Below are 15,587 nucleotides of genomic sequence, written 5' to 3' on the forward strand. Positions count from 1 at the left end.
CATCTCTCTGAGGTCGGCAAATTGAGGACCAGCTTGCTGGTAATTCCCTGTGTGTCGCAAGAGGCGACCGACAGGGTTGGTGGCAGGAAGGGCATCCGGCCATAAAACATTGCTTCAAAAAGGGGACCCCTGCCCTGTGGGGAAAAATGGCCTCTAAAGGTGGTTATTCTTTCTTCAATGTGAGCCTTAGAAACTGAGGATAAATGTTTTCTTATCAGGACACGATCGGACTCCACACCTCCATCGTGTCATTCGAATGCGAGTGCGGCATGTGCATCGTTCCGTTCGACCAACTCCCTGTTCTCACTGCTTTTAGATTCTGAAGAGGGACCTCGAAGATGACTTTGTAGGGGAAACGAAGACGTATACTATTTTCGATTTGGTGAGAACTGCGACCCTTAGAAAACGAACTTTCACAATTTTCTTTATATGGTAAGTGAACTTCGGCCATCCTTCGATGACTTCTCCCGAGCTGCTCATCCATGTCGGAGAAGGAGATGCTTGCTTGTTGAGTTGTTAATAACTAGATTTTATGGCTTTTCATGCAATGGCTGTATACTGATGTTCATAACAATTCACAGTTCCAATGTGACCTGAAACTACCAATCAAGTATCTCAAAAAGTTATGGATGGATTGGACGAAACTTGGTGGACCGGTTGTGTGTTAATAGACCCAGGTGGTGCCTCACTTCCTTTATGAGAGGTGGCAGGATGGGTGTCCTGAATATGAGGTCAAGTGCCACGTGTTTTTTTGTGACAAACAAGAGCTGTTTGCTGACCACGCCAAAGGATAATTTGGGGAGTCAATAAAAAGTGGATGGCATGTATCCCAAAGGGGTCACCGACATCTTTATTTCATTGCTAAAGCGAAAAAGTACCAAACTCGGCGGCATTATGGTAAGAGTGGTACCAACGTAAACTCTGCTTTTGGAGAGTAGAACACTGATCAAGCCATGGGTTGGCATCAACTGAAGTGTGTATCACATTTTGTCACGAAAAAAGGAAACCAACTATTTTTGAGGTTTAAAGGTCAAAGGTTGAACTCCTTGCCATCCACCGTTTGCCCTTCACGTGACTCGTGGTGGTCCCTCTCGGCTCTCCCCCCGTTGGTATTTTTGTGCACATAAGATTGTTCACGGTTCTGTTTAAATATTATTTAAATATGTATAACCTTTCCCCTTCAGTGTTTTACTCAGTGGTATTTTACAACACAATGTTTTTCTTCCTATTTAAAAGGCTTTTCTCAATTTCCTCTCCAACTCATTCCACCTCAAAAAAAAGAAATTCAATATCTTATACGTCTACCTCACTACATGGTCTAAATTCACATTCATTCCATCCCTCCTCCATCATTCTGAACTGGATTGCTAACTTGAAAATCACAACAAACCCAATTTGTTTTCAATGTTCGTCTTTCATTAATCATCCACTTTCTAAACTCCCCTCTTGCCCCTCCCATCCAAATCCCTCCCCTTGCACCTACGCTCCTAAACTCCCCCCATGCCCCGCCACTCTTAAACTCCCCCCCTACCCCTCCACTCCTGAACTCCCCCCTTGCCCTTCCACTCCTGAACTCCCCCCTTGCCCTTCCCCTCCTAAACTCCCCCCTCACTCCTCCCCTTCAAAACTCCCCCCCAACCACTCCCATTCAAATCTCCCCCCATACCATTCCTCTCCAATTCTCCCTCCTCCCCCCTCCTCCTCAAAGCTGCCTCCTCCCCACTTCGTCTCCCTTCTATCTCATACCTCCACCCCCCCCCCCCAACCTTCTTCTTTCCTCTGCCCCCCCTCAAACAACCCCTCTCTGTGCCTCATCCCTTCACCTTCAAACCTTTCATCCTCCTCATCCTTCCCTTTCTTGGAACTCTTCTGCAATCGCTGACACACTAACAACTGCTCTCCCTACCTCCCCCTCTCATCCTTCATCTTACCCTACTCCTCCCCTCCCCTGTCCTGTACCCGATGCTCCCCCTCTCTCTTCATTAACGGTATGGACCTCAAACATCCGGGGCCTTCGCTCAAACCTGACTGATCTCTCCATACAGGTTGCTTCTGACAATCCAGACTTGATCTGCTTAACAGAGACTTTCCTCCTTCAAGATGTCTCTGATTCCTTAATATCTCTTCCTGGTTACTCCCTCCTCCGGTATGATAGACCTGAGCCTCGGCCTGGTGGTGGGGTGGCTATCTTTATCAAAAACTCTCTTCCTCACTCTCCTTGCACTGCCCTCTCTCCTCCTCACCCCCAGGAGTACCTCTGGCTACGGCTTCCTCTCCGCTCCCACCTTTTGTTCATATGTGTTCTGTACCGTCCCCCAAACAGTGATGACTCCATCTACATTTCACTGTCTGACAACATGGACCAACTTCTATCCACTCATCCCAACTCTCTCTTCCTCATATGTGGTGACTTCAATTGTCATCATGCCACCTGGTTGGGTGTGGGTTCCTCTCTCACCAGTCATGGCACCTCAGCAAAGGACTTCTGTGACTCACTGGGATTGACACAATCTGTCAATTTCCCGACCCGGATCTCAGCCAATGGAGTATCTTCTCTTCTAGACTTGGTTATGACAAACTTCCCTGCTAATGTCTGCTGCTCTTCTTCTGCTCCAATCGGTTCTTCTGATCATGTGCTTGTCAAAGTGGACATCTCTCTGGCCATTCTCAGAGAGCCTCCACAGCGTCGACGAGTCTGGCATTTCATTCAGGCCGACTGGGACGGTCTTCAAGCAGCCATCAATCGTCTGGATTGGTCTCCCATCTCCACTGCCTCTGACATCAATTCTTCCTGGGAATTCTTCCAAAGCAAACTGATCTATCTCATGCACAGATTTATACCATCTCGCCTTCAGTTGTCTTACCCTTCCTCCCGTCCATGGTACACTGAATCTTGTGGTGAGGCAGTTGCCCTGAAACAACTTGCCTTTGCCTCTTGGAAGGCTAATCCAACTGAAGGAAATCTCAGTTCCTTCCACCAAGCTCGGAACAAGTGTGTGTCTACCCTCAGGGGTGCCAGGAAGCACTCACTATCTCTCCTCACTCAAAAATGAACTCTCAAACCTGTCTCCTTCCTCCAAGTCCTGGTGGCGTCTGGTCAAATCCGTTTCTGGTGTTTGTTCCCCCTCCATCCCCTCCCTTACCTCAAATGGCCACACAGTTGACATCGCACGTGACAAAGCCGAATGCCTCAACTCTGTGTTTGCCTCAAAATCCTTAGTCCCAAACCCATCTCTCTCTGTTCCCACCTTTCCCAGTCGAACCAAACTGCTCCTGGACTCTGTGACCTTCTCTCCTGACAAGGTGGAGGAGTTTTTGTCAAACCTCGACTCTGATTCTGCAACTGGACCAGATGGCATCAGCCCACGGGTCCTAAAATCGTGCTCTGTCGCTCTATCTCACCCTCTCTCTGTACTTTTCACCCTATCTTTTGCTCAAGGTCATCTGCCAGCATCCTGGAAATCAGCAAACATTACCGCTTTACACAAAAAAGGTGCAAAAACAGATCCTTGCAACTACAGACCAATCAGCCTGCTCCCAATTATCAGCAAAGTCATGGAATCCATCATTGCTTCGGATATGAAATCTTTCCTCTTCTCCAATGGCTTGATCTCTGATCATCAATTTGGTTTCAGACCAGGTCACTCTACTCTGGACATGCTGCTTCTGCTGTCTCAACAATGGATGGAGGTCCTCAATGCCAAACAGGAAATCAGAGCTGTCTCCCTTGACATATCACGTGCCTTCGATACGGTGTGGCACCCAGCTCTGCTCACCAAACTCTCCTCCTATGGTATCCATGGAAATCTCCATGCATGGCTTGCGGACTTCCTCTCTGGTCGTAGTCAACATGTGGCCCTGGATGGATTTCTCTCATCTCCCCTTCCCGTTCAGGCTGGAGTTCCCCAAGGCAGTGTGCTGGGACCTGTGCTTTTTCTGGTCTTTATCAATGATCTCTCCGACTCTCTGGAAAATCCTCTGTATCTCTTTGCTGATGACTCCACTCTCTGCCGCTCCATTCCTCTTCCCTCAGATCGGCAGTCTGCAGCCTCCTCACTCTCTGAAGACCTGGACAAAATCACAGACTGGTCAAACATGTGGAACATGTCTTTCAATCCTGACAAATCTCATACTCTTACTATGTCTCTCCGAAAAGATCGACTGGACAACCCTCCCATCTACTTTCTCAACAATCCTCTCCAAGAAGTTCTGTCGCTCAAGCTTTTGGGTCTCACCATCTGCCATGATCTTTCTTGGGAAAACCACATTTCCAAGCTGGCCTCCAAAGCCAGTCGCCGACTGGGCATCCTCCGTCGTGCGAAGTCCTTCCTAGGCACACCTGAGCTCCTCACCACATACAAGGCTTTCATCCGCAGCTCAATGGAATACTGTTCTCCCCTATGGGCTGGTGCTCCTGCCTCACACCTGGCTCGGCTTCACGCTGTTGAATCCAAAGCTTTCAGAATCATTGGAATCTCCCGCGATGAAGCTATCTCTGAGGGCCTTTCACTCACTCACCGCAGGCAGGTAGGTGGTCTTTCTGTCTTCTACCGACTCCTCTCCGGCCTTGCTCCCCCAGCTCTCTCTGTGCTCTGTCCCCCAAATATTCCTACAGGTCGCACAAGATCTGCCAGCCACCCTCTGATGGTTAAACTGCCGAAATCTCGGCTCTCTGCTCACCTCCACTCTTTCATTCCTCTTTTCTCCCGCCTCTGGAACAAACTCCCACACTCACTTCAATCACACTCCTCCCTCCAGGTCTTCAAAACAGCTGTTCACCACCATCTCTTATCTTCCCCCATCCAAAACCTTGATCTTTTCTACCCCCACTAATTCACCCCAGATCCACCTTGTTTGAAATTCCAACTTCTTTCCTGGAAGTCTTGGCAGTGTCCATATGTTTTATACCTCTCCCACCCCTCCCCCTTCCCATGCCTCCCCCCCAAAGCCCTCTCCCTCCCACAGTTCTATCGATGTCTCCATGTCTCTCGGTCCCTGCTCTCAAATGTTGTGTTTGTGTCCTTCCCCCTCTCTCCCCATCTTGTCTGCCGCTCCCGATGTTATTTGTTTTGTGTGTCTGTTTGTCTTTCTGTGTGATTAATGTTCGCTCTTTCACGAGCCTCGATCTTGTATACAAAAAAAAAAAAAAAAAAAAAAAAAAGGTCAACTCAAGGACAAACTTCCAAAATCATCAATTTTCATCTGAAAAATCATCACTTTTGCATCTTATTGAATTGAAAATTAAACAGCAATTACATCGTGCCTCACTGAATTCGGAAACCAACTATTTTTGTGGTCAAAAGTTCAAAGGTCAACTCAAGGTCAAACTTCCAAAATCATCAATTTTCATCTGAGAAATCATCAATTTTGCATCTTATTAACTAGAAAATTAAACAGCAATTACATCGTGCCTCACTGAATTCAGAAACCAACTATTTTTGTGGTCAAAAGTTCAAAGGTCAACTCAAGGTCAAACTTCCAAAATCATCAATTTTCATCTGAAAAATCATCAATTTAATCTGATTGGCTCGAGCTTTGATTAAGATTGTAAATTTAAATCTTAATGAAATAGACAATTTGATGTATCCATGGCAACCTTTTTGGGTTAGGGTTGGATTTTGCAAGTATCATGCTCTGCATGACGTCATTCTTGTTTGTTTGTCTGTCTGTCTGTCTGTCAACAAGCTATCTCAAAAAGTTGTCGACAGATTCGTACGAAACTTGGTGGACAGATTGTGTGTGTGAAAAGGACGAATCGATTCAATTTTAGTGAAGATCCGAATATGCAGGCATTTTCGAGAATTAATTTTTTTTGGGGGGGGGGGGGGGGGATTCACTATTGCGTGATCGGGCTAAAACCGATATATAGAATGATATTTCAAAAAGTTGTCTATCACTTTTGACAAAACTTGGTGGATACGTTGGGTAAGTGACAAGAACTAGCCGATTAGATTTAGGTTCACATCCGAATCCACATTCAGCGTATCAGTGGGATACAAAACGTAAACTGTTCAGCCTCATGGAGGTATGCGCTCTACTGAGTGCCGCTCTAGTTTGAATTCTTTGTCCTATGACCCTCCATAGTTAAAAAAAATTTTTTTACTCCCTTGCCTCTTTTGACCTTACCTCTTTGAATTTGAATTTTTTTTTTTTTTACTCCCTTACCTCTTTTTGACAAGCCTGGTGTCGGCTTAGCGGTTAGGGTGCTGGTTTGGGATCGTAGGATCCTGGGGTCAAATCCCGGTCGATCGCTGAATTAACACCAGGGGGGTTGACTCAGCCTGTCATCCATCTGAGGTCGGCAAATTGAGTACCAGTTCACCGACTAACAGCAAGAGGCGACTAACAGGGTTGGCGGCAGGAAGGGCATCCGACCATAAAAACGTTGCTTCAAAAAGGGGACCACGTTTCCCGAAAAAGGCCAACCCCTGCTCTGCGGGGAAAAATGGCCTCCAAAGTTGGTTCTTTTTCTTCTTTCTTACCTCTTTTGACAATCACCTTTTAAAATCTGTCCATCATTTGAATCTATCATAAGTGTGTGTCCATCATCGATTTATTCCACATTCACAGGTTCGCCACAGCCTTCTCCTACTACGGCCTGGCTCTGAACCTCCAGGGATTCAAAGTCAATATATACCTCCTGATGGTGTTGTTTGGACTCGTGGACTACCCGTCCAAGTTTGCAGGCTTGCTCACTGCAAACTATATCGGTCGCCGTGCAGCCCAAATGGCGTCGCTTTCACTTGCTGGTTTCACCTCTGTGGCTCTGATCTTTATCTCAGAAGGTACGTTCGAAATTGGCGAATGGGTAACATTTAGTGGAACTCCAACTTCGTTGGGAAAAAACAGGTTCCTCTCCACCAAGAGTGTGGCTGATACTGCTTGGCAACAAAGTCCAGGAATGTTTGTGCCAATTTAGCACTTGTACGATTCATTTTTGTGCATGTTTGCCAAGTCCTTTCATTATCGCAGGCACACTCTGATATGCCGGAACACTCTGACATGCAGGAACACTCTGACATGCAGGAACACTCTGACATGCAGGAACACTCTGACATGCCGGAACACTCTGATATGCCGGAACACTCTGACATGCAGGAACACTCTGACATGCAGGAACACTCTGACATGCCGGAACACTCTGACATGCAGGAACACTCTGACATGCCGGAACACTCTGACATGCAGGAACACTCTGACATGCAGGAACACTCTGACATGCCGGAACACTCTGACATGCAGGAACACTCTGACATGCCGGAACACTCTGACATGCAGGAACACTCTGACATGCCCTTTTGTTGTTGATTGGTCAATAATCTTTATCTTCCTCACTTCCTTCCTTTTCTTTCTGATAAGATTTGCAACAACAACACAAAGTTTAATTTTTTTCCCCTTTCTTTAAATAACTCTTTACCCTTTTTTTGTTCCCCATTTTTATCCTTCTTGGAATTTTCCCGGCCTTGTTTCTTTCCTCTAATCATTCCAGTTGCCAAAACCTTTGTGCATTTCTCAATAGTACCATCTCCATGTATTCCTTATCTAAAGTCCATTATTTCTCAAACTAGCGTATTCGAGATGTATTTGATAAGAACCTGTGCTTTTTTATTCTCTGCTTTCTATAACCTTTTCTATAATACCGAATGAACAAAACTTAACAGATATAAAATAACATCGTGAAAAGGGTGAGATACACCAAGACCAAGGTGGAGGGACACCTGGAGGGATTTTTTTTTTTTTTTTGTATACAAGATCGAGGCTCGTGAAAGGGCGAACATTAATCACACAGAAAGACAAACCGACACATAAAACATATGACATGGGGAGCGGTAGACAAGATGGGGAGAGAGGGGGAAGGACACAAACACAACATTTGAGAGCAGGGACCGAGAGATCTGTGGGAGGGAGAGGGCTTTGGGGGGGGGGGGGAGGCATGGGAAGGGGGGGGGGGGGTGGGAGAGGTATAAAATATATGGACTGCCAGGACTTCCAGGAAAGAAGTTGGAATTTCAAACAAGGTGGATCTGGGGTGAATTAGTGGGGGTAGAAAAGATCAAGGTTTTGGATGGGGGAAGATAAGAGATGGTGGTGAACAGCTGTTTTAAAGACCTGGAGGGGGGAGTGGGATTGAAGGGAGTGTGGGAGTTTGTTCATTTTGTTTGTGGGAGGGAAGCATGAGATCAAAGGGAAGGAGAGGAGGACGGAGGTGAAGAAGCTGGATACACGTCAGAAGGTCAGTGCAGGTCAGTCAGAAGAGGAAGAGAAAACAGAAATGAACCAAAACACGGATGGGGAGGTTTAGAGAGGGCGGGGGTGGGGGATGGGAGGAGGAACACGAAAACCTGGAAAGCGACGGACATACCTGGGGAGGATTAATGGATGGGACCCAAAGTTGTGGTTAATGGCAAATTTGAACCCTTGGAGGGAAGAATAATATGGAACAGACAGGAAGTGGATTTCACATGTGGGGGAAAGAGGAATGAACGATGCAGAATAGCAGGAAATCATCAGGACTTTGGGAATTTCACCAGAAGTAGGATTCTGCACCCCGCAGAAACCCGGAGAAGACAGAGCACAGAAAAGGCAGAGGATGGAAAACCAGAAAGGAGGCAGTAGAAGGCAGAGAGACCAACGACCTGCACAGCGTGAAAGTGATAGACCAGAGATGAAGATGCATTGTGGGAGATTCCAATGATTTTAAGGCATTGGTTTCCATGGCAAGGAGCATCGAGTTTCAGTATACCATGGGCCGGAGGATGGCTGTAACTGTAGTTGAAATGGAATTAATCTGTGCATAGTACACAGGATGTGTCTGTGGTAGAATTCCCAGGGTGCATTTAATACCTGGGGTGTCTGAGATCAAACACAAGTCCTGAAGTGAGAATGGCAGCTTGCAGTCCTTGCCAGGGAGCCTCAGTGAAATGCCAGTCTCGCCGGCGTTGAGGCAGCTCTCTGAGAATAGCCAGAGAGATATTGACTCTCACAAACACATGATCAGATGAACCAATTGGAGCAGAGGAAGAGCAGGAGGTATCCTGGAGGTTGAGGGGTGTATGTGGAATACATGAACAGTGAGAAATTGAGTTATTGATGTAAAGTGTAACTCCACTGCCAATGTAAGGTTCGGGTTATCAATTCAGAGGACGCAAGAGCCAGATAGAGAATAAGGAGTCAGGGGCAATCCTGTGGGAGGGAGGTTTCTGTGAAACAGATGATGTCTGGTTTATCAGCAATGGTCTGGATTGAGAAGTCTGTCAGGTTGGAGTGGAGGCCTCGGATGTTTGAGGTCCATAGAGTGAGGGACAGGGGAGGAGGTGTTGGCTGAGGGATTTGGAGGACTGGGAGTGTGTGGGAAGGTGGGAAGGTGGGAGGGCAGGACAAGAGGGAGGCTGAGGGGTGGCAGGATGGAGGTGAGCCAAGAGGGGGGGGGCAGGAGGTGGGGGAAGCCGAGGGGGGAGGGGGGAGGCAGAACGAGGGTGATGGATTGAGGGGGAAGTTTTGAGGAGTGAGGTGGGGGGAAGTTGAAGAGGGTGGGGTGAGAGGGAAGCTTTAGAGGTTGGGATGATGAGGATGCAGAAAGAAGGGGACAAACAGAAGGGTTGGGGTTTGAAAGTATATAGGATATGTAGGGGTGGATACTGACATGCAGGGCCGAATTTGAGGGTATGCGACCAGGCTCGGAGGGGTGCCGGGCTTGGGGTGAGCCTGCCACGAAGATATAACCAGAATAATAAGGAAATTTGGCACAGGAGATAGCCATCAGGATTTGGCCCATCATACCTGTGCTGCACAAAAACCAGATCAAATAAATTTGTCAAGCTAACGATTCAGCTTCATTAGGGGGATTGGGAATGAGAAAAGTGCGGCAGGTACAGGGATATCACCAGGGTGTTACAATGAAAATGAAAACTTTTTTGGAGGTGTGGGTGGGGGGGGGGGGGGGTGGGAGAGTGGGTGAAGGTAGTCAGTTTTGGGGTGAAGAGTACACAACCACGACCACACATCATCCCTTGAATAAGACCCTCTCATAAACATCACACTCAGAACACATGTACACAATCACCCATGAACACGCAGCTCAAGCTACTTACAAGTTTTGCCAATATCCCTGTACCCCTCTGTCTCCAATCCTTCTCGGTACCGATCTAATTCCAATTTAAACTCACCTTCCATTTCTGCTGGCACTACCTTTCCAGGGAGACCCATTTCATGCTTTGAGTACTCTGAGTGAAAGATCCTTAACTTACTTTTCTTTTTCTTAATGTTGAAGGCTCCAGGCCCAGACTATGTCGTCCTCATCGAGGCCAGGCCAAATAAAAGAGCTGCATTGATAGAAAAGTAAAGAAGGAGAGAATAGTCTAAGAGTTTTTGAGAAAGCAGAAAATCTGCTTTTTGAAAAGGGGAAGATCATAAGTGTTTGGAAAGCCATGGGAAGGTAAAGAGTTCCAGAGTTTGGCAGTGGAGGGGAAGAAACAAACATCATGACGGCCCACCCTCGAGTTGCCAATGGCCACACAATAATCATGAGATGTAGCGGCTTGTCCAGTAATCCGTTGTCTCGCCAATGGCGGAGGTCTACAGGCAGCAAGTTCTTGGGAGCAGAAACCGAAGTAATATCTGTAGAAAAGAGAAAGAGAGCCAACTTTGCGATGTAATTTGAGCGGGTCAGGTTTTGAGGTCAGATTGGGAGAGTTGATAAGTCGAATTACTTTTAATTCAATTATGTCCAGTAAGTATGTGGAGCTAGAACCTCCCCAGATGTGATAGTCAGGTTCACTATTAGTGGGGGGGCCAATGTAGCAGATTGAAATGCCCGGTGAAATTGCTTGTTAATTTTTGGACACTGGTTGGGCTGTCTTTAGGGATGATATAAGTTCTAGAAAAAATATGTCTCCAATTGTTTCAAGTTCTTTATGGCGGCCATTTTGGATTTTCAAAATGGCGGATGTCGAAAACGTAAAATTCCATTATCTTGGCTTCTAAATGACCTAGAGTTTCGATTCTGGTGTCCAGTTGTACATTTTTGGGGATAGAGAATTGAATGAAACCTTCTTTAATAACCTACAAGGGATAAAAATAGGTTTTTATGGCACAGCCGAACCAGTGTCCAAAATCTAACTTAATGCACATCTATCTTAATTGTTATTTGTTATTTGTATGTTCCAGATTCGTGACTCTGAGCTATGATGGAGCCAAAAAGCAAGAAAACCAAGAAAGAAACTGATTTCACACTTTGCATTCAGTGCCAGGATCCCCAAGGTGCACTAGTGACTGAGCCAGCACTGGGCTCATATGCAAAGTTTCTCCAGTTCATCCAGGAGAGGGCACGATATGGTGATGCCGACTTCAAACAGATCAGCGAACGATTAAGCTGTTTCACTGCCACTGACTTGAGGAACAATAAAGCAAAGTGGCACCGGGCATGTTATGGATCTACATGCAACACTGCTCACCTGGAGCGTGCTAGAGTTCGCCACCAGAAAGCCTGCGAACATGGCGACACCCAGCATCTTCATAAGAGGTGTGGACGTCCTTCTTCTGCACCTGCCGCTGCAAGTACCTCAGGTTCTACGCAAGACGAGACTCTTCGCTTCACACGTTCATCATCAACTCCATTCAACAGAGACCTTTGTTTCTTCTGTCAAGAGGTCACTAAGGAAAGTGTACATGTTGTATGCACGTTCAACGCAGGTAAACAGCTGAAGAAAGCTGTTGAAGAAGGCAGCAACCACAAGTGGAAAGTTCAGCTGAGTGCTGCCATCAGTGCACATGATGCTCATGCGATCGACGTCAAGTATCATCTCCCATGCTGGGTGCAGAATGTCCAACGTGCTCCCAAGAGTGGGACATCAAGTGATGACAAAGAACACATACTGCAAGAAACTAATGTTATCAAAATAGCCGCAGACATTGAGTTTGTCAGCCTAGAGGACATAGAGGACAGTGGTCTTGACGAGGCTTGGTCTGAGGCTGATATCTATGGCCCAACAACGACCAGACAAATACTGGAAGCCAAGCACATGAAGAGGGCTTTGGAGGCCCACATCACCACTGTCCAAGCCCTCTTCGACCTCTATGTGGACGAATTCTTCCAAGAGCATCCTCATCTGAGGGGCCCATGTACCCAGTCAGCACAACAGGTTGCCCAGAGCTGTCATCTACACAACCGAGAGGAGATGACAAGCGCGCAGAACAACATGCTAGCTGTCCTCGAGTCAAACGAAGTCCTGGAGGCCATGGCAAAGTTTGATGAGAGGAAAGAAGCCAAGAGTCCACTGTTCAAGTTTGTGCGACGCTACATGCGGATGATAATGCTGATATACACATTCATCCGTGCCACCCGTGATGGACAATTTGAGCTTCACCTGTCTTCACTGGATGAGATGTGCATATACTTCTTTGCACATGACAAACAGAAATATGCCAGGCTGACTCCCCGGTACCTTGCAGAGATGAAGGCCCTGAAGATGACAGATCCAGGGATCTACCAAGAGTTCATGGATGGGAACTTCAGTGTCCATAAGAATGAAATCCCCTTCTGTGCTGTAGGTGTGGACCATGCACTGGAGCACATCAACAGGATCATGAAGGTGACAGGGGGTATTGTGGGCATTACCCAGAATGCCAGTGCCCGCGAAAGGTTCTTTCTGACAGCACCAGAGCTGAGTAGGCTTGCTGAAGAAGCCCGTCAGATGGCTGGCTCACAATCAGCTACACGCAAGGAGCACCACGACCTATCAACCACAGTCTGGGCTCGGCAGGAAGACAGCATTCGTCGACTGAAGAATGTGATCAGAGAGTCCATGAATCCCATGACGCATGAGGGTGAAGACCTGACGACTATCATCACCAAGGTGGTGATGCCAGCTGAAGTACAGAAGGATGTCTGCAACCAAGATGAGATTGGTCAGAAAGCGTATAACACGTTTGTTGCAGAGCGCATCAACACAAATGAAATCAACCTTTGGGCCAGAATGGGAAAGGTCAAACTGAAGATGTGGAAGAGTGCCAGGAAAGCTGTGAAGCACAAACTGGCAGACAAGGTTGTAGAGCTGAAAGACGACAGGTCACTGTTTGCGCGCATGCTGATCGTGGCCCGCTCACGACCAGAGATCAACTTGAAGGATGCCATAGGTCAATATGAATTCACCGCGCTTCCACGAACCCTCTTTGCAATGGCTGGGACACTACTACCATGCACAGACAAAAGCAAGCTCATGGGCATCCTAGAAGATCTACCCAAGAAGTCAACTGGCACTGGTCAGCAGCCAGACGACGACAATCCTGAACATACTCCACCCCCTCCCAAGAAGGTGACTGTCATAGACGGCATGGCATTAGTGCAAGCAATGGGTAAGCCACAATGGGTCAAAACATGTGCCCAGTGGGCTGGCCATTTCAATGCAACACTGGACTGCAAGACCAACGGGTATGATGAAGTCCACCTCGTGTTTGACCGATATGATCTGCCAAATTCACTGAAAGAGGCCACACGGGAGAGGCGCCAAGGTGGCAAGCCGCCCACTGCTTACCACGTTCAAGACAGCACCCCGATTGGGAAACTGACAGCAAAACAGTTCCTGTCGCACACCAACACCAAAGATGAGCTAACTGTCTATCTGGCAAAGAAAGCTCTGTGTCACTTTGAGGGGACTACCAAGGTCTTCATCGTCACTTCAAGGCAGGATGTCTTCTCCAACTGCATGGATGTACAGCATCTCCGTAGCTCCCAGGAGGAGGCTGATACGAGGATCTTTCTTCACAGTCTAGATGCCGTCCGAAGAGGTGCAACACAGCTGTACATTCAGTCACCTGATACTGATGTATTCATCCTAGCACTCCACCGGTACCATGAACTATGCAAAGACACATACTTCATCACGGGTGTGGGGAACAAGAAGAGGCAAATCTCACTGGAACCAATAGTACATGAACTTGGTGTCAGGAAGGCTGCAGCCCTACCAGGATTCCATGCATTCACGGGAGCAGACCAGACTGGTCGGTTTGCCGGCAAGGGAAAGCTCACATGTTGGCAAGCCCTCAATAGGTGCTCTGTTGAGGTGGTATCTGCGTTTCATGACCTTGGGGCCTCTGAGGAGCTGAGAGCTGACACAGAAAGTGACATTGAGGCATTTGTATGCCAGCTGTATGAGCCTCGTACTACAGTTGTGGATGTGGGCAAGCTGAGGTGGAGACTGTTTACCAAGAAACAGCTAGAGGCACAGAAGCTGCCACCAACACGGGGAGCTTTACATGAAGCCATTGCTCGTGCACATTTCCAGGCCATGGTGTGGCATCAGGCTGATGTACCGGACCCCCAGTTTCCACAACCAACAGAACATGGATGGAGAGCAGAAGGAGATCAGCTGGTGCCCATCACAACCAAGGACCCTCCAGCCCCAGCTGCCATCACACATCTAATCAAATGTAACTGCAAGAAGACCCAATGCATGTCTCACTGCTCATGCAGGTCTCAGCATCTCAACTGTTCTGAGATGTGTATGTGTGGGGCAGATGAAGAGGTGTGTGGTAACACGGGTCAGGAGCGCCCCATGGGAATCGATAACACTGATGATGAGGAGGATGGAGATCCTTCAATGTAACAATGAACACTGCCAACTAAAAATATTGCACAAAGACATTATAAGTGTACATTTGAACACTAAAGTCCAGCCTTTATGTGATTTAGAAGTGAAAATGATGGAAAAAAATATATATATGTGTTGGCATAAGTGCGTGAAAATCCAAGATGGCTGCCATAAGAACCCTTTTGATCATATGTAGGTGTATAAATGTGTGTTTATTGGATTAAGTATCCGCAAATATGTACATTTGGACACCAAAATTAACACTCTAGGTCATTTAGAAGCCAAGATAATGACAATTTCGGTTTTCAACAAACGCCATTTTGATAATCCAAAATGGCCGCTATAAAGAACTTGAAAAAAATGGAGACATATTTTTTCTACAACTTCTATCATCCCTAAAGACAACCCAACCAGTGTCCACAAATTAACATTTGAATTCAACGGGAAAACATTGCCCCCCCCCCACTATATGTTAAAAAATATAATTTCGTTCAAAATTTTGGGAGATTAGCAAACTTGTACATTTTTAGAATCATCAGAGCATGGAGAATCCGAAAATCAATGTTGGCATTTGCACAGACACCTGCATGGCCGCCATTTTGGATTTTCAAAACGGCCGCCATAAAATACATATTGCTGTGGTTTTGAATGGTGTACAGTAAAGTCAATAAAGGTTAAAGGTTTGCCCCCCATAGATAGTCACACAAGCAACATGTAGCCTCATTTGTAGTATAGTTATGTCTTAGTATATGTGAGAGTAGGCCCCGTTACTTCCAGTGTTAATCCTGCGTTGTGTAAAGACAGGAGGATAGGCCCTACTTCTACAAACCATTCCACCTCTACAGGCTCGATCCATTGCGGCTAAAAAGTCCTGGTTGTGTTGGGCACGAGTTAACACGAGGTGGGCCTCGGAAGGTGGAGGACGGTTGAGGTCGGTGCCACAGCAGTGGGGATGGTAAGAATGAGCTACCAATCAGGGCTCACAGCGTGTGGCTGCAG

The 15,587-nt window shown here is 46.9% G+C and overlaps 1 protein-coding gene across 1 annotated transcript in view; it reads left to right on the forward strand.

The window, feature by feature from the left end:
* The window catches only part of LOC137426468 (solute carrier family 22 member 6), a 61,755-nt gene that overhangs the window by 30,564 nt on the left and 15,604 nt on the right, over window positions 1–15,587 (forward strand). The window contains exons 6-7 of the mRNA XM_068115021.2: window positions 317–432; window positions 6,571–6,785. Of these exons, the coding sequence (XP_067971122.2) occupies window positions 317–432; window positions 6,571–6,785 (331 nt within the window). The remainder of the gene's footprint in view (window positions 1–316; window positions 433–6,570; window positions 6,786–15,587) is intronic.

This window comes from Myxine glutinosa, chromosome 5 (assembly GCF_964187855.1).
Source record: "Myxine glutinosa chromosome 5, kmMyxGlut1.1, whole genome shotgun sequence".
Classification (NCBI taxonomy): Eukaryota; Metazoa; Chordata; class Myxini; order Myxiniformes; family Myxinidae; genus Myxine; species Myxine glutinosa.